The sequence below is a fragment of the Hyla sarda genome, chromosome 5 (genome assembly GCF_029499605.1).
Source record: "Hyla sarda isolate aHylSar1 chromosome 5, aHylSar1.hap1, whole genome shotgun sequence".
In the NCBI taxonomy this organism is placed as follows: domain Eukaryota; kingdom Metazoa; phylum Chordata; class Amphibia; order Anura; family Hylidae; genus Hyla; species Hyla sarda.
This window is the reverse complement of record NC_079193.1, coordinates 271420308-271440499: the sequence shown is the minus strand read 5'-3', so window position 1 is coordinate 271440499 and position 20192 is coordinate 271420308. Positions and strand designations below refer to the sequence as shown.

The 20192-nt window shown below is 44.8% G+C and overlaps 1 protein-coding gene across 5 annotated transcripts in view; it reads right to left on the bottom strand.

Annotated features, from left to right (window-relative positions):
- Positions 1-20192, bottom strand: part of ANKRD29 (ankyrin repeat domain 29) — a 101719-nt gene that overhangs the window by 11191 nt on the left and 70336 nt on the right. For all 5 annotated transcript variants that reach the window (XM_056521751.1, XM_056521750.1, XM_056521747.1 and 2 more), the window contains 3 exons: positions 18928-19026; positions 9448-9543; positions 7289-7387 (listed from right to left, as the gene is read on the bottom strand). In XM_056521751.1, coding sequence (XP_056377726.1) covers positions 7289-7387; positions 9448-9543; positions 18928-19026 — 294 coding nt within the window. The remainder of the gene's footprint in view (positions 1-7288; positions 7388-9447; positions 9544-18927; positions 19027-20192) is intronic.

The following is a 20192-nucleotide window of genomic DNA, read 5'->3' as shown; positions in this document are numbered from 1 at the left end:
ACTTCCGGATTTCGGAAAAGTCGGGGATGCGTGGAAGTAAGACAACGGAGGTAATTGAGGTAGTTATATAACTTATTGCTGGCTTTACAATGGGATAAGATAAGTTTGCTTCAGAGTACTCCTTTAAGTGTAACCAGTGCGTACATCTAAGTGGTGTGCCATTTTGTTCCTGTTAAAGTCTTAAGGTGTTGTATAGTGTTGCTCGTGAATATTCGCAATGCTAATTTTATTCACGTATATCGCATATTCGCGAATTCGCGCATATTCGTGAATATAGAATTATATATTCGTAATTACGAATATTCAACTTTTTTTTTTTTTACAGTACACATCCCAGTGATCATCCCCCTCTGCTTCCAGCTTGTGTGGTGTAAAGAAGGCTCTAATACTACTGTGTTAGACTGGCGTGCGCATTTTCGCATATGCGAAAATGTGCATATGCAAATTTTCGCATATGCTAATTTTTATGTGCTAATTTTCGCATTTGCGAATTTTCGCATATGCGAAAATAAAACGCGAATATTACGAATATGCGAATTTAGCGAATATATGATGAATATTCGTCCATATATTCGCGAAATATCGCAAATTCGAATATGGCCTATGCCGCTCAACACTAGTGTTGTAGATAAATACTGTTTTAAGCGTACTGGAGCGCATTGTCCTCCCCTCATAAGTGCATACCACATACGTACATGTAAGTGGTGTACCATTTTTTTCCTGTTAAAGTCTTAAGGGCCTAGATAATGTGAAAGGCCAGGCAAAAGTACACACCCGCTGGTGTTGTAGACAAATGCTGAAAGCGTATTGTACTCCCCTCATATACGCACTAAGTATGTCAGGCAGAGAAGTGCCAGTACCGGCGCAGAGGAGTTTCAGAGGCCTAAATTCATCAGGCAGAGGTCACAGCAGACTAGGGACGAGTGGCAGCAGGAGTCATAGCGAGAGGCCTGAGCTCCCATATCAGCTAGCGGTCGTGTCTCGACCAGCAACCCATTTGCCATCATTGATTGGTTAACACGGACATCCACTTCATCACAAGTGACATCTGACACCCCCAGTCAACAGTCGGTGGATTCCTCAGACACAACCCTCAGTTGGCATGGCCTAGGAGCAGTCCCTGTACTCCCATTGCCTCTGTCCTATGCTGTTCCATTCCCCACTGAAGTATCTTATGCTGTGGGTTCAGCTCCACTATTTAGTAAAGACGATCTACTAGAGGAGAGTCAGCAGCTACTGCCCAGCCAAGAAGTGGAGGAGACATCTGCCGCTTCCTCTGCTAGGCGGGCAAGTAGTGATGAGGAGAATGGCGTGGGAGATGGTGTTGCGAGCGTTCAGGCTCCTGAAGCAGACACTGCTGAGGAACCTGAGGAGGACATCAGTGACATGCAGACACAACGATCGATCATCGATGATGATGAAGCCGATCACACTTGGTAGCCGGGTGCAGAAAGGGGCTTCATCATCAACAGGAGAAGGAGTTGCATGTTGCCCATGAGGCAGCAGCTGAACCAGCAAGGTGGTAGCATGGTTGGCATTCAGCATGGTGGCAGAAGTGGAAAGTCTGGAGCCAAACGTGCTCGGGGTAGACCACCTGCTTTATGGCAGGCTACCTTCCTGGGAGGTAGTGGAACAGGGATTCCTGGAGTCTGTGGCAGTAGCAGTCAATCAGTGCGGACTGTTGGTGGGAAAATCAGCTACTTGGCAGTGAGGCAGTTTTTCATCAAGCATCCGGAGGATGTTAACCTGGCCACATGCAAGATGTGTCGGCAGAAGGTGAAGCGATGTGGTGGTCCAGTCTGCTGTATCACCCAGTGGCACGCCGCTCCCTGTTTCAGCCAGCCAAGGCTCCACCACCTCAGCTGAAGGGAGCTTTGTGTCATACCCATCTTCTGTCACTCCAGATGCTCCTGCTCCTCCTACTTTGAGTCAGTCATTCCGCCAGCAATCCATCGGCGAAGCCATGTCCAAGAGACAAGAGTATGCGCCCACTCATCCAATGGCGCAGAAGCTGAATGTGTTCCTGTCCAAAATGCTGATGTTGCAGTCCCTCCCTTTTCAAGTGGTGGACTCTGCAGCTTTCAGAGGACTGATGGCTTGTGCCGAGCCAAGGTGGAGAGTCCTAAGGGTTAATTTCTTTGCGAAGAAGGCAGTACCAGCCCTGCACAATTTTGTGGAACAGAAGGTGGGCCAGTCCTTGAGCCTGTCAGTGTGTGCCAAACTGCACGGCAGCACCGATGTGTGAAGCTGTAACTACAGTCAGGGACAAGACATGTCCTTTATGGCCCACTGGGTGACACAGCCACAACAACAACTTGGACAGGACACGCCACTTCCGCCTTCACGCTCTCAGGCTGTTGGTCCTGCGACAGTGTGTGACTGCGCCTCCTCATCCTCCACCATGTCCTCAGCCTCCACGGCACGGACAAGTCTCAGTGCCCCTCCAGCATACCATGTGTGCAGGGCAAGGCGGTGTCATGCTATTTTTCACATAGTTTGCCTTGGCGAACGGAGTCACACAGTGGAGGAACTGCTAAAAGTAATTAATCAAGAAATCGAATCATGGCTTACGCCACGAAAACTGGAAATGTAAACCATGGTGACAATGGGAAGAACATCTTGTCTGTGCTGCGACAAGGAAGCCAGAGACATGTGCCCTGCATGGCACACGTGTTCAATCTGGTTGACAAGCGTTCCTGAAGTGTTCCCCTCATCTCGAAGACATCCTAACAATGGGAATTAAACTTTGCATGCACTTTAGCCATTCGTGCACCACAAAGCACACCCTCCGTGAGCTGCAGCGTCAGAATGGCATCCCCCAACATAGTCTGATTTGCGACGTTTCCACATGTTGGAATTCCACCCTCCATATGTTGGACCGACTATACAAACAGAGAAAAGCCATCCCCAATTTTTTGATGATCCAAGCGGATAGGGGGACTCCCCTGTGTAACTTCAATGTCAACCAGTGGCAGCTCATACGTGACACCTGCCGTTTGCTCAGGCCCTTTGAGGAAGCCACATTATTAGTCAGTTGCCAGGATTACGGGATGAACAACATCATTCCCCTGCTTCATCTACTACAACACGTGTTGGAAACATTGGCTGGTCAGGGCACTGGAGACATGGAGCCTACATCTCATGGCCACATGAGCCCTGTGGGAGCTGAACTGGAGGAGGAGGGGCACAGTGGGGCACAGTTTAGGTTTTGTGAGATGGGAGGTTTATACTAGTCATCTGACAAGACAGGAGGAGGAGCTAGAGGAGCAGAGGATTATGAGGAAGGCGAGACAGAGGACCCAGAAACACCATGGCAGTATGCAGTGGGGATAAGTCACTTGCACAAATGGCATGATGCATGCTCACTTGCTTGCGTTGTGACCGCCAAATTGTCACCATTCGGCAGCGGGAAGGCAGCGGCCTTTTTTATACCCACTGAGAGGGAGGACAAACTGACTTGCGCCATCGTCCATCATCTCGCAGGTCTGACTCGGTGGGCCCTCTGCACTCACCTTCCATGGCTGCTGGGGAGGGGTGGGGTGGCAGGAGCAGCTCCATCAGCAGCAGCCTGAATTCACAGTTGCTACAGGTCTACCTGCTGCTGATGAGTTGCTTCCCTATGCGAGTGAAGAAAGCTACTCATCAGCAGCAGCTAGACCTGGAGCAGGGCCTGAACCAGCAGGTAGTGGCATACCTTGACATGACCATGCCAACACACCTTAAAGATCTGCTGGACTTCTGGGCAGCCAAACTTGATTTGTGGCCGCAACTACCAGAGTTTGCCCTGGAAAAGCTGTCCTGCCTGGCCAGTAGTGTGCCATCAGAGCAGGTGTTTAGTGCGGCGGGGGCCATAGTAACCCCAAGGAGAACTTGTCTATCCACGTAAAATGTGGAGAGACTGACCTTTGTGAAGTTGAATCAGGCATGGATTAGCCAATGTTTCCACCGACCGATGCCTGATGCATCAGAGTAGATTGACCATGGTGCCACATCAACACTTCACAAATATGGATAGTGCTAAACATATTTAAGGCACTGCTCATCAGTTACAGACATTCCTCTGCATCAGACCACAAGTATTGAGGATATGCATTATGTAAAATGTAACTTTTAATAATATTCTTAGGATAAAATATATGTACCCAAACATTTTTTGAAATCAAGCAAAAGGAAAGGTGTGCAAAAAACACCATGTGCCACCTACACCACCAAGTATTGATGTGATGCAAAAACCTCTAAAGGGTGGAAGGGAACAATGTATAGTCCATTGTAACCAGTGGGGGTAAAAACTTCTCCTGTAAGGCTCTACTCTTGCATTATTAATTCTCTTCTTGGCAAGTGTTACCCACACAGAAACCTCTCCCTGTTTCCCCCTACAAACACTGCCATTTCCCCCGGTTTTTAGGTGGAAATAGAGAGTTTCCTGTGTGGGGCCACCCTTTTTAGAGTGAGTAACACTTGCCCTTACAGGGGAAGTTTTTACCCCCACCGGTTACAATGGACCATATGTTGTTCCCTTCCACTTTTTAGAGCTCTTTGAATCACAGCAATACTTGGTGGTGTAGGTGGCACATGGTGGTTTTTGCACACCTTTCCTTTTGTTTGATAAAAAAAATATATATATTTTATCCTAAGCATATTATTAAAAGTTAAGTTGTACATAATGCATATCCTCAATACTTACTTGTGCACACTAACACTTTTACAAAAGAGACCGTTTTCTTCTGCCTACCTGTCTCAGCTACTATTCTGATCCTGCCACCCGCCTGATGCCACACATCTGATGCCAAGTTCTCCTTTTTTCACCCACCTTCGTCACCGGGTACTGGAATTGCCACCCACCGCACCACTCTGTCACCAGCTCACTTTCAGGACTCCTGATGCTGCTGATGCCACCTCCAGGCTGTCTCATTCTGCCACCATATATTCTCCTCATGCTGCTTCCACCTCCAGGCTGTGTCATTCAGCCACTATATGCTCTCCTCACGCTGCCGCAAACTTCAGGCTGTGTCATTAAGCCACTATATGCTGCCGCCAACTCCAGGCTGTGTAATTCAGCCACTATGTGGTCTCCTCATGCTGCCGCCAACTCCACGCTGTGTCATTCAGGCACAATATGGTCTCCTCATGCTGCCACCCCCTCCACACTGTGTCATTCAGCCACTATATGGTCTCCTCATGCTTTTGCCACCTCCAGGCTGTGTCATTGAGCCACTATATGGTCTCCTCATGCTGCCACCACCTCCACGCTGTGTCATTTAGGCACAATATGGTCTCCTCATGCTGCCGCCACATCCAGACTGTGTCATTTAGCCACTATATATTTTCCTCATGCTGCCCCAAACTCCAGGCTGAGTCATTCAGCCACTATATACTGCCGCCAACTCCAGGCTGTGTCATTCGGCCACTATATGTTCTCCTCATGCTGCCACCACATCCAGTCTGTGTCATTCGGCCACTATATGGTCTCCTTAAGCTGCCGCCACCTCCATGCTGTGTCATTCAGCCACTATATGGTCTCCTCATGCTTTCGCCACCTCCAGGCTGTGTCATTTAGCCACTATATGTTCTCCTCATGCTGATGCAAACTTCAGTCTGTGTCATTCAACCACTATATGCTGCCGCCAATTCCAGGCTGTGTCATTCAGCCACTATGTGGTCTCCTCATGCTGCCGCCAACTCCACGCGGTGTCATTCAGGCACTATATGGTCTCCTTATGCTGCCGCCACCTCCATGCTGTGTCATTCAGCCACTATATGGTCTTCTCATGCTTCCGCCACCTCCAGGCTGTGTCATTCAGCCAGTATATGTTCTCCTCATGCTGCCGCAAACTCCAGGCTGTGTCATTCAGCCATTATGTGGTCTCCTCATGCTGCCACCAACTCCAGGCTGTGTCATTCAGCCACTATATAGTCTCCTCATGCTGCCGCCACCTCTACGCTGTGTCATTCAGCCACTATATGGTCTCCTCATACTGATGCCACCTCCAGGCTCTGTCATTGTGCTGCTCTGCGACAGTGATTCTAATAGCAACGCCTCTGATCTGCATGTCATACTGAATAACAGTATTATTTCACTAACCCAGCATACACCCTATGCGTGTTACAGCAAGTGTTCTACACCACTTTTGAGGCTCTCTGTAGGCCAGAAATAGCTGTTTTTAATAGCTATTCGCCACAAATAAATTCAGACCAAAACTAATTTTTGGGTTAAGAAAATTCGGCGAATCGGCCAAATCAAATTTTGCAAAAATTTGATCATTTCTAGTAACCTTACCAGCTGGAATTGTATTTAAGAGAGATTCTTTTAACAGTTATTTGGTAACATGCCTAATGAAGGGACCTAAGAGGTCTTGAAAGCTTTCAATCTATATCTTCACAGTTAGCCAATAAAGGTATCATCACTACTCCCCTATATTATCAATGTAATGGAGTGAGAAATTAGATAACTCATTTCCCATTTCTTATACTGGGCACCCTAGCTATAAAACATGATGCAACAGTATACAGTGGTCTCTTAAGTTACCATATTTATTGGTTAAAGGATGACCATTGTATGTTAAAACCATTGTATGTTTAGACCATAATGTCATCCAAAATAGGAAAACGTGAAGATTAAAGTAAAATAAGTAGATAACTAATACAGATAAAGCAAGTCCTTACCAATAAAAGTAGGGAGGAGCTGCTGGAAGCTGTAAATTATTGTGTTTGTAGAGAATAGGAGCTTCTTCAGGATCCTGTACTGTACACAGTGTCCCAAAAAAGGACAAAAAATTGAGCCACCCTCAACTGGTGTCCAAAGGAGCAGCTAACCCTGGCACATGTAATGAGTCGTACAGAACTTGAAGAACCTCCCTGTACTGTAAGGGGTGCTACCAGACAACCAGTGCATGTACTTTAGTAATACAGGGGTTTTAACAGAGAAATGTCCATTCTGATTGGCCAGTCCTTCCAGCCATCGATACATTTCTCATATCTGGACTGTCTGTAACAATGTATGTTTAGTCTGGTTTCAAGAAAAGATCATTGCAGGATGAAAATATTGTAACCTAGGGCCATAGTAAGTTGAGGGACCACTGTAACTAATTCACTAGCAAGCTGAAGGGAACGAATGAAGATTTTTAACTCCATCTTGATGCCCGGCACAATGTGGCCTATGAAAGTTGTTATAGGGTTAATACAGGGTTTAGCTGTGGTATCTTTATATTCTGCTGCCCTCTCAAGCCTGGCATGCTGTGAATGAGATCCATTGATGTTATATTAAATAAAGTTTAAAGAATGAACTTACTTTATTTCTAATCGTAGGGTTGGCTCCAGCTTCTAAAAGAAGAGAAACTGACTTAGGGTTCCCCCCAAGAACTGCAGCATGGAGAGCTGTGGATCCATTCTAGGGAAAATTAGATTTTTTCAATCTCATTAAGAGTAGGCAGATCACGTTAATCAAAGATGTCCTTCCAGCAAACGTTTTATTCTCCGGACCACTGGCCACCTTGATAATATTATGTTGCTCTGTCCTCTTTTTTTTACCAGTGTATTCACTGTATTAGCCCATTATAGGCCCAGTATGGAGCAATGTAGCACAAATTGAGGTGGCTGTCAGAATATATGGGCCAGAATTACTTTGGACTGATGCTGCTGCTTATTCCTAAATATACACTATGGCAGTGGTCTCCAAACTGTGGACCTCCAGATGTTGCAAAATTACAACTCCCAGCAAAGTTCTGCAACATCTAGAGGTCCACAGTTTGGAGACCACTGCCATAATGTATATGTAGGGATAAGCATCAGCATTTAACCTAGGCTTCCTAAAAAACTATTATTTACCTAATAATACTACTAATAATACTATTATTCTGCTCTACAAGTCAACTGTTAAATACTTAGCTAAGAATTATGACGTACGTTATTTATCCAGGAGTGAACCACTCGTCGCATACAGGGCAACTCTATGACTTGCTTTTTAAGTGGCGTTAAAGGGGTACTCTTGTGGAAAACTTTTTTTTTTTTTTTTTATCAACTGGTGCCAGAAAGTTAAACGGATTTGTATATTACTTCTATTAATCCTTCCAGTACTTATTAGCTGCTGAATATTACAGAGGAAATTATTTTCTTTTTGTAACACAGTGCTCTCTGCTGACATCTCTGTCCATTTTAAGAACTGTCCAGGGTAGGAGAAAATCCCCATAGAAAACATACTGCTCTGGACAGTTCCTAAAATGGAAAGAGATGTCAGCAGAGAGCACTGTGGTCATGATGTCAGCAGAGCACTGTGTTCCAAAAAGAAAAGAATTTCCTCTGTAGTGTTCACCAGCTAATAAGTACTGGAAGGATTAAGATTTTTTTTTTAATAGAAGTAATTTACAAATCTGTTTAACTTTCTGGCACCAGTTGATTTAAAAAAAAAAAAGTTTTCCACCGGAGTACCCCTTTAAGATCAAGTTAGTGGTCTACACTTAACATGTAAAGTGGAAAAGCACATATCTTCATTAGCTCAATGGTAAAGTACAAAATCACCACACAGGAGCAAAGTCCATAAGACCCCTGTTTAAATCTCCCGCCGCCATAAGGTGTGAGCGCCAGGGCCACAGCTGATTGGCCGAGGCCTCATACCTCCGGAAAAACCTCGCTAGCCACCTCACACAGTCACGAACAGACTGTGGGAGAACCAGAGGCCACACAGGAGCCAAACCAGGTATGTTCCTAACATCTGGTCTTTTTTTTTGTCCTGCAGAGACGAGCAATGACGGATGTATCTGGCGATCACTTATGTTATCATTCTGTACTAAAATAAGTACATTCATAAAAAAAAAAAAGTCTATCTACACCAAGATTGTTTTGTAAATTGTGTTTTTTTTTACAGACTTCACATCGGAAGCCTTTTTTTAAATTTCTAGGACTTAACCTATATAAGGGTGCATTCACACCATGATTTGGGCAAATGGCAGCTAAATCTGGCAGGAGAATTTAAAAGTCGGATGACTCCGGTGAGCTAATTTTCAAACCGTATCAGTTTTTGTAGGTGGACTGGAACAGCACCAGAGCTGACCAGAGTCATTATCTGGCTCCATCCAGCTCATTGAAATAAATGTGGTGTGGCGCGGGTCCGTTGGGGATACAGCAGCAGTCAGTTTTAAAACTTTCCCGCCTGATCCGGCTGCCATATGCCCAAATGGTGGTGTAAATGCACCCTTAGTGACATTATCTAAATTCACTGAAAAACATATAGGGGGAGATTTATCAAAACCGGTGTAGAGGAAGGGTGGTGCAGTTTCCCATAGCAACCAATTAAATTGCTGCTTTCATTTTCACACAGGCCTCTGAAAAATGAAAGAAGCAACTTGATTGGTTGCTATGGGCAATAAATATTATCAATAATTATATACGACACTAATTAGTATCACAAAGCTAGTTCAATATGTAGGTTATATAATTCTAGAGTTGTTGTACCTTTAAAAGACCAAGTGTGGGAGAGAACTTTAGTAGCTCCTCTATGACATCATTGAAGCCTTTAGATGCAGCTTTGAAGAGGGCAGAGGTGCCATCCTGTCAACAAGTGGATAACAAAAGTCATGGAATTATAACTGACACTGCTATATCATGCATATCATACCTTTGTACAGTGTTGGACTTGCCCACTAGACTACCAAAAGATCGTATGGTGGGCCTAGACTCGTTCACAATTATAGGTCCCAAAGAACAAGCAGAACCCAAGCCCTGCTGAAGAAAATTCTGGATTTTATCTGCTGTCTGTAGCGGCAGGTTTTAGCTACTGAACCACCAACTATAACCTGATTCCAGTGAGTGGTGTATTGCACCTCATCTTGTTTAGTATCATCATTTATAGTAAAATTTACGTGTGTAACTACAGGAGTAAAACAGTGCCATAAATGGAGCATTATAGCTGGGAAACCTGTAACACCCTCTGCACCTCCTACAGATAGGCCTGCGTAGTACAGTACATCTGTTCTAACTCTTATAATTTTTGTGTTTACTTAGGAACAAAAAATCTGAAAATTACGGTAGTGCCAGACTGCTACATGACAGACATTAAAGGGGTTATCCAGAAAAAAACTTTTTTTTATATATCAACTGGCTCCAGAAAGTTAAACAGATTTGTAAATTACTTCTATTAAAAAATCTTAATCCTTTCAGTATTTATGAGCTGCTGAAGTTGAGCTGTTCTTTTCTGTCTAAGTCCTCTCTGATGACACGTGTCTCGGGAAACGCCCAGTTTAGAAGCAAAGCCCCATAGCAAACCTCTTCTACTCTGCTCTCTGCTGACATCCCTGCTTGTCTCGGGAACTGCACACTGTTGCCAGACAGAAAACAACAACTCAACTTCAGCAGTTGGTAATTATTGAAAGGATTAAGATTTTTTTATAGAAGTAATTTACAAATCTGTTTAACTTTCTGGAGCCAGTTGATATATATAAAAAAAAAAGTTTTTTCATGGAATACCCCTTTAACGTTATCCAACAGACACCACTGACTTATAATGGGGTTTGTCATTGTCAGTAATTGTATAATTTTACAGAATAATATACAGGTAGTGAGTGAAGCATAATATACAGGTTGTGAGTGAAGCATAATGCCCCATTTTTTCCCATGAAGATGCCGAAATCTGCAGCAGAAGCTCTGAAAGGATCTTCCAACAATGATATGATACAATGCAAAAACCTCTGATGAGAAATAGTAATATTTCCAATCAGAGATTTGTTATATAACCTGACCTTATACTACTCTCCTGTATACCCTGACCTTATACTATCCTGACCTTATTGTGGTGTGCCACGTGATTTCTTTCCTACTTGTAATATGCTTATGTGTTGTCTGATATGTATGTTACCTTTCACTACTACTATATGTGATCATTACTTACAGACTAAACTCTGCTGTATACATCGCTGCTACTTGCTCTGACCAGCTCATACAGTGGGGCAAAAAAGTATTTAGCCAGCCACCAACGGTGCAAGTTCTCCCACTTAAAAAGATAGAGGCCTGTAATTTTCATCATATGTATACCTGAACTATTAGAGACATAATGAGAAAAGAAAGATCCATAAAATCACATTGTCTGATTTTTGTAGAATTTATTTGCAAATTATGGCAGAAAATAAGTATTTGGTCACCTACAAACAAGCAAGATTTCTGGCTCTCACAGACCTGTAACTCCACTTGTTACCTGTATTAATGGCACCTGTTTAAACTTGTTATCAGTATAAAAGACACTTGTCCACAATCTCAAACAGTCACACTCCAAACTCCACTATGGCCAAGACCAAAGAGCTGTCGAAGGACACCAGAAACAAAATTGTAGACCTGCACCAGGCTGGGAAGACTGAATCTGCAATAGGCAAAAATCACAGCACCACAAGGGGGACCTAGTGAATGACCTGCAGAGAGCTGGGACCAATGTAACAAAGGCTACCATCAGTAACACACTATGCCACCAAGGACTCAAATCATGCAGTGCCAGACGTGTTCCCCTACTTAAGCCAGTGCATGTCCGGACCCGTCTGAAGTTTGCTAGAGAGAATTTGGATGATCCAGAACAGTTTTGGGAGAATGTCATATGGTCAGATGAAACTTTTTTGTAAAAACTCAACTGGTCGTGTTTGGAGGAGAAATAATGCTGTGTTACAGCCAAAGAACACCATATCTACTGTGAAATATGGGGGTGGAAACATCATGCTTTGGGGCTGTTTTTCTACTAAGGGACCAGGATGACTGATCTGTGCAAAGGAAAGAATGAATGGGGCCATATATCATGAGATTTTGAGAGAAAACCTCCTTCCATCAGCAAGGGCATTAAAGATGAAACGTGGCTGGTTATTTCAGCATGTCAATGATCCCAAACACACCGCCGGGCAATGAAGTAGTGGGTTCGTAAGAAGCATATTAAGGTCTTAGAGTGGCTTAGCCAGTCTCCAGATCTCAACCCCATAGAAAACCTTTGGAGGGAGTTGAAAGTCTGTGTTGTCCAGCGGCAGCCCCAAAACATCACTGCTCTAGAGGAGATCTGCATGGAGGAATGAGCCCGAATACCAGCAGAAGTGTGTGAAAACTTAAAAACTTAAAGACCTGTAAGACGTGTAAAGACTTACAGAAAACTTTTGACCTCTTTCATTGCCAGCAAAGGGTATATAAAAAAGTATTAAGATGAACTTTTGTTATTGACCAAATATTTATTTTCCTCCATAATTTGCAAATACATTCTTTAACCCCTTAAGGACCCAGCCAATTTTCACTTTAGGACACGGCCATTTTTTGCACATTTGACCACTGTCACTTTAAACATTAATAACTCTGGGATGCTTTTACCTTTCATTCTGATTCCAAGTTTGTTTCTTCGTGACATATTTTACTTTATGTTAGTGGTAAAATTTTGTCGATACTTGCATCATTTCTTGGTGAAAAATTCCAAATTTTGATGAAAAAATTGAAAATGTTGCATTTTTTTTTATCTTTGAAGCTCTCTGCTTATAAGGAAAAATAATATTCCAAATAAATTATATATTTATTCACAAATACAATATGTCTACTTAATATTTGCATCATAAAGTTGACATGTTTTTACTTTTGGAAGACATCAGAGGGCTTCAAAGTATAGCAGCAATTTTCTAGTTTTTCACAGAAGTTTCAAAATCGAAAATTTTCAGGGACCAGTTCTGTTTTGAAGTGGATTTGAAGGGCCTTCTTATTAGAAATACCCCACAAATGACCCCATTATAAAAACTGCACCCCTCAAAGTATTCAAAATGACATTCAAAAGGTTTGTTAACCCTTTAGGTGTTTCACAGGAATAGCAGCAAATTGAAGGAGAAAATTCAAAATCTTCATTTTTTACACTGGCATGTTCTTGTAGAATTTTTACAAGGGGTAAAAGGAGAAAAATCTTCCTAAAATGTGTAAACCAATTTCTCTCGAGTAAGAAAATACCTCATATGTGTATGCCAAGTGTTCGGCGGGCGCAGTAGAGGACTCAAAAGGGAACGAGCGACAGTGGGATTTTGGAGAGTGAGTTTTTCTGACATGGTTTTTGGGGGGCATGTCACATTTCGGAAGCCCCTATGGTGCCAGAACAGCAAAAAAAAATACATGGCATACTATTTTGGAAACTACACCCCTCAAGGCACGTAACAAGGGGTCCAGTGAGCCTTAACACCCCACAGGTGTTTGACGACTTTTCGTTAAAGTTTGATGTGAAAATGTTTGTTTTTTTCACTAAAATGCTAGTTTTCCCTCAAAAATTTTTTTTTTACAAGGGATAATAGGACAAAATGCCCCCCAAAATGTCAAACCCCATCTCTTCTGAGTATGGAAATACCCCATGTGTGGACGTCAAGTGCTCTGCGGGCGAACTACAATGCCCAGAAGAGAAGGAGCGCCATTGAGCTTTTTGGGAAAAAAATTGTTTGGAATGGAAGTCAGGGGCCATGTGCGTTTACAAAGCCCCCCGTGGTGCCAGAACAGTGCCCCCCCCCCCCCACATGTGACCCTATTTTGGAAACGACATCCCTCACAGACCACTGGACCACTGCCCAAATCTGCCAGACACCTGTGGGGTGTAAATGCTCACTGTACCCCTTATTACATTCTGTGAGGGGTGTAGTTTCCAAAATGGGGTCACATGTGGGTATTTATTTTTTTGCATTTATGTCAGAACCACTGTAAAATCGGCCACCCCTGTGCAAATCACCAATTTAGACCTCAAATGTACATGGTGCACTCTCACTCCTGAGCCTTGTTGTGCACCCGCAGAGCACTTAACACCCACATATGGGGTATTTCTGTACTCAGGAGAAATTGCGTTACAAATTTTGGGGGTCTTTTTTTCCTTTTAACGCTTGTGAAAATAAAAAGTATGGGGCAACACCAGCATGTTAGTGTACATTTTTTTATTTTTTTACACTAACAAGCTGGTGTAGACCCCAACTTTTCCTTTTCATAAGGGGTAAAAGGAGAAAAAGCCCCCCAACATTTGTAGTGCAATTTCTCCCGAGTACGGAGATACCCCATATGCAGGCCCGTCGCAAGAGGACAGGCAAACCAAGCAATTGCTTGGGGCCCCGAGCTGGCCCGGGCCCCCCGAGCAGAGCCGGTCTCTGCCTGTCCTCCTGCGCTATACTGTTCTGCCGGGCCAGCAGTGCGAGACCCTGCCTGGAGCGGGAGGCAGAGACTGAAGTCGCTGCCTCCGGCTCCTTTATGTGCCCCGCTCCAGCTCACCTTCAGTCAGTCAGTCCAGGATTCATATATTGCGCGTCACCGTCATGACGTCACCGCGAGTCCCATAATTCAAGGGCCGGCGTCCTAACGCTGGCCCTAGAGCGTGACGTGACGTGTCACGTGATCGTGCGCGGTGCACGAACTCACCCTCGTCACAGGATTACCGCGCGCAGCGTTTAGTGCTGCTACATATCTATTTTACAGTGAGTGAATGCATTGTTATTTCATGTTCTGAACTACATTCTTACTGTGTCTGGGGGGGGAGGAGGGGAGGGGGTTAATCTGTGGTACCGATGTACTACCTTCCTACAGGGGGGGTTAATCTGGGGGGTACTACCTTCCTACAAGGGAGTGTGGGGGGGGGGTTCATCTGGGGGGTACTACCTCCCTACAAGGGAGGGGGGTTAATCTGGGGGTGGGGGTACTGCCTTCCTACTAGAGAGGGGGGGTTAATCTGGGGGTGGGGGGGGGTACTGCCTTCCTACTAGAGAGGAGGGGGGTTAATCTGGGGGTTACTGCCTTCCTACAAAGGGGGGGTTAATCTGGGGGTATTACCTTCATAATGGGGATTGGGGGTTAATCTGGGGTACTACCTTCCTACTGGGGGGGGCAGGTAGTACCCCCAGATTAATCCCCTCACCGCCAGTAGGAAGGTTGTACCCCCAGATTAACCCCCTCCCCATCAAGCATGTAGTACCCCCAGATTACCCCCCAGTAGGCAGGTAGTGCCCCCCATGCCGTACGGGGGGGGGGGCACTACCTGCCTACTGGAGGAGGGAGTTATTTTTGGGGGTACCACATGCCTGCTGGGGGAGGGGGTTAATCTGGGGGTACTACATGCCTGCTGGGGGAGGGGGTTAGTCTTGGGGTACTACCTGCCTACTGGGGGAGTTCTAAAATGGGGCTACTACCTGCCTACTGGGGGGGGGGAGGGGGTAATCTGGGGGTACTACCTGCCTACTGGGAGAGGGTTAATCTGGGGATACTACCTGCTTACTGGGAGAGGGTTAATCTGGGGGTACTACCTGCCTACTGGGGGGGGTTCTAATATGGGGCTACTACCTGCCTACTGGGGGGGGGGGAGGGGGTAATCTGGGTAGTACTACCTAACTACTGGGAGTTAAACTGGGTCCATAATCGCAATCGCACAGTTTCCCCATATCGTGCAGCCCTACTAGCTGGCTACCTAACTACCTACATCAGTGTTTCTTAACCAGGGTGCAAAACTATGACTCCCAGCATGCCCGGAAATCCAGAGGTCATCTGGGTTCTGTAATTTTGCTACAGCTGGAGGAACCATGGTTGGGAAATGGTGACTTACCTACATATCTGGCAACCTGCTCTGTTACTGAGTGGGACACCAAGGGGGGCATTATTACAGGCCTATAGATGAGGAGATAGTGTAGTGTTAAGGAGAGCACTAGAAAAATGCAGAGTCTAAGTTCTTTGTTCTGCAGATGAAGAGAGATAAAGTTTTGGCTGGAAGGAGACATCATGGCGGTCTGGGTCTGACGGGGGAAGAAAAGGAAAGAGGACAACGCTGATCAGAAAAGACGTGACCTGTGAGTTCCTTCATGTAGCTGTAATCACTAATATGGGGTATATATCCTGTGTACAGCTGGTATGTACCTCGATATCGTCCTGTATATAATCACTTATATGGTATATATCCTGTGTACAGCTGGTATATACCTCTATATGGTCCTGTATATAATCACTATATGGTCCTTTATATAATCACTTACATGGTATATATCCTGTGCACAGGCTTTGCGTGCGTAAGGTGGGGAGGGGTTGGAGGGGGGCCTCCGTGTCTATTTTGCTTGGGGCCCCCAAATTCCTTCAAACGGCCCTGCCCATATGTGGCCCTAAACTGTTTCCTTGAAATACGACAGGGCTCCAAAGTGAGAGAGCGCCATGCGCATTTGAGGACTAAATTAGGGATCACATAGGGGTGGACATAGGGGTATTCTACGCCAGTGATTCCCAAACAGGGTGCCTCCAGCTGTTGCTAAATTCCCAGCATGCCTGGACAGTCAGTGGCTGTCCGTAAATGCTGGGAGTTGTTGTTTTGCAACATCTGGAGGCTCCGTTTTGGAAACACTGCCATACAATACGTTTTCATTTTTATTGGGGGGGGACAGTGTAAGGGGGTGTATATGTAGTGTTTTACCCTTTATTATGTGTTAGTGTAGTGTAGTGTTTTTAAGGTACATTCGCACTGGCGTGTGACGGTGAGTTTCCCGCTAGGAGTTTGCGCTGCAGTGAAAAATTTGCCGCAGCCCAAACTTGAAGCAGGAAACTTACTGTAAGCCTGCCTGTGTGAATGTACCCTGTACATTCACATGGGGGAGCAAACCTCCAGCTGTTTCAAAACTATAACTCCCAGCATGTACTGACAGACCGTGCATGCTGGAAGTTGTACTTTTGCAACAGCTGGAGACACACTGGTTGGAAAACCTTCAGTTATGTTCTGTTACCTAACTCAGTATTTTACAACCAGTGTGCCTCCAGCTGTTGCAAAACTACAACTCCCAGCATGTACTGATCGCTGAAGGGCATGCTGAGAGATGTAGTTATGCAATAGCTGGAGGTACGCAACTACAACTCCCAGCATGCCGAGACAGCTGTTTGCTGTTTGGACATGCTGGGATTTGCAGTTTTGCAACATCTGGAGGGCTACACTTTTAGAGAACACTGCAAAGTGATCTCCAAACTGTGGTCCTCCAGCTGTTGCAAAACTACAAATTCCAGCATGCCCTGACAGCAAACAGTTGTTTGGGCATGCTAGGAGTTGTAGTTTTGTAAGATCTGGAGGGCTACAGTTTAGGAACCACTATATAGTGGTCTCAAACTGTAGCCCTCCAGCTGTTGCAAAACTACATATTCCAGCATGCCCAAACAGCTGTCTGGGAATGCTGGTAGTTGTAGTTTTGCAACATCTGGAGGGCTACAGTTAGAGACCACTGTATAATGGTCTCAAACTGTACCCTCCAGATGTTGCTAGGCAACTCATCGGCTTCCGTCGGATCCAGCCGCACGTCATCGTCGCCCGCCGTTCTCCGTCGCCCGCAGCCTCCGTCGCCCGCCTGGATCGGTAAGTGGATCTTCGGCGCCGGTCCCGTCGTTTCCCCGTCCTGCGCCGCCTATTGTGGGTGGGCAGGATGGGGAAAACGAAAGTTAACCCCCCCCGCCCCCGATCTGCTATTGGTGGTCGCGTCTAGAACACCAATAGCAGAGATAGGAGGGGTGGCACCCATGCCACCTCACTCCTATCACTTCAGGGGGATCGTGGGTGTCTTAGACAACCGCGATCCCCCTTATATTCCGGGTCACTGGGTCACTATAGAACCGCAATGACCCGGAATCGCGCAAATCGCAAGTGTGAATTCACTTGCAATTTGCCGCGATCGCCGTCATGGGGGGCGTTTGCACGGGATGCCTGCTGAACGATTTCAGCAGGCATCCCGGTCCGATCCCCACCCAGCGCACGGCAGGGGCCGGAATTCTCCATGACGTACGCGCACGTCATGGGTCCTTAAGTACCAGGGTCCTAAAGGGGTTAAAAATCAGACAATGTGATTTTATGGATTTTTTTCCTCATTCTGTCTCTCATAGTTGAGGTATACCTATGATGATAATTACAGGCCTCGCTGGTCTTTTTGAGTGGGAGAACTTGCACAATTGGTGGCTGACTAAATACTTTTTGCCCCACTGTAGCTATCCATTTGGATTTTAAATGGTGACTCCCTACCGGACTGTTAATGTGAACAGCGTTATACTTTGTATACTTCTCTGCCAATGTGCACTTTACTCATGCTATATACCTCAATTAGTGACGTAACCCCTTCAGTGTCTTTGTGTGTTCCTCCTATTATTATCCACATTTGTAGTATTTTAAATGTATTTAATAAAACTGTATGACTTTATATGCTGAATAAATGACATTTTCATAAACACTTGTGTTATGAATTCTTGTGTGCTAATCTGCTATTGTATATAGGGTATATCGTTTAGCTTTTGTGGTAGCCCTGTGTCACTATGGGTGACACCTAGCTTTGTCATTGGTTGTATACTTATACTACATAAAACACATAATTGAAAGGGGGTACCCCACTGGAAAAAAAAACATTTTTTTTTAAATCAACTGGCGCCAGAAAGTTAAACAGATTTGTAAATTACTTCTATTAAAAAATCTTAATCCTTCTAGTACTTATCAGCTGTTGTATGCTCCACAGGAAGTTCTTTTATTTTTGAATTTCCTTTCTGTCTGATCACAGTGCTCTCTGCTGACACCTCTGTCCATTTTAAAGACTGTCCAGACCAGGAGCAAATCCCCATAGAAAACTTATCCTGCTCTGGACAGTTCCTGACATGGACAGAGGTGTCAGCAGAGAGCACTTGTGGTCAGACATAAAGGAAATTAAAAAAGAAAAGAACTTCCTGTGGAGCATACAGAAGCTTATATGTACTAGAAGGATTAAGATTTTTTAATGGAAGTAATTTAGAAATCTGTTTAACTTTCTGTCAGTTGACTTAAGATTCCTAAGGTTAGCTGTTTTTAAAAGAAAATACTAGCACTATATTGCATTTGCATTGGGTTGTAATTACAATATGCTGTATTATAAGGGCAAGAACATTGTTCTATGTCAGTTGGTAAAATTGAAAGCCATATTTTATCATTGATAACTAGGGACTTACAATCCTCATGGCGTCACGATCAGCTCCTCTCAGCAGAAGGACTCTCACCACCTCACTGTACCCCAGCTGTGCCGCTATCCAGAGGGCTGTTGTGCCATCCTGATTGGAAAGAAAATTGCTTTAATTTAGAAGAATTGCATATAACATATCAATAAAAAATCTGTTCAAAATATTTGTATGTATACTTGCCATTATATTTTTTTATTACTACAAGTTCTTCCACTCAAGGGCTCTCAGAATATACACATGGGGGGAAGATTTATCAAAACCTGTGCAGTGGAAAAATTGTCCAGTTGCCTATAGCAACCAATCAGATTATTTTTTCATTTTTCACAGGTCTTCCTAAAAATGAAAGAAGCGATCTGATTGGTTGCTATGGGCAAGTTTTCCTGTGCACAGCTTTTGATAAATCTCCCCCATGGTGTTGTGGTAGTGGAGTTTGATGAGGGCAGATGTTGTTACCCTAGGGGCAGATGGCATTAACCCCTTGTATTCGTGATGCCAGGGTGTGGTTTCACCTAAAACCACCAGAAGGTATACCGCTGTATCCTGGGCTAGGCACAGGGGCCATAAAGACTCCGACGCCAAGTTACGGACAATGGTAGCTTTTCTGAGGGTAGACAATTGGTAAAGTCTATACAGTTCAGCCAGGGCCCATGGAGGTGACCAGTGACGCAGAGACCTTAAGGGCTTGCTGGGACTTGTAGTAGGACTGGACAATTGAATGCAGACCACGCTGACTTGACAGATGACAGGGACTGACTTGACTTGATTCATAAAGCTGTGACTTTAGCTTACATGAATTGATGGTGGCTGCAGGACTGGACTTTGAGGCCTCCAACACTCTGGACACACACACTAAGAGAGAAAAGAGAGAAGCTAGCTCCACCCAGGGCTTATATGGGGGAGACTAGCAGGGGGCCAATAGGTCACTCTTGGAATCAGCTGGTCACTGGTGCCTCCTGGGTAACAATCACATGACATAACTCTTAAAGATACAACACATTTTATAATACCATACACTGAAGAACATCTGTACAGGGGGAAACAGGTGCAAGGTGCCCCCAGGACACTGAAGGAGGCTGCCTGACAGGGCAGCAAGGGTACGGGGCAACATCTCCTGTACTGGGCCACCACAGAATCTTATATGAAGTCCACAGAGTCAATAGCAATAGACGTCTAAGCCTAAGCAACACTACTGCAACACAACAATGCTTCAGATCAACATTACTGATGGAAAACCTCCCCTTTTTATAGGCTCTGAG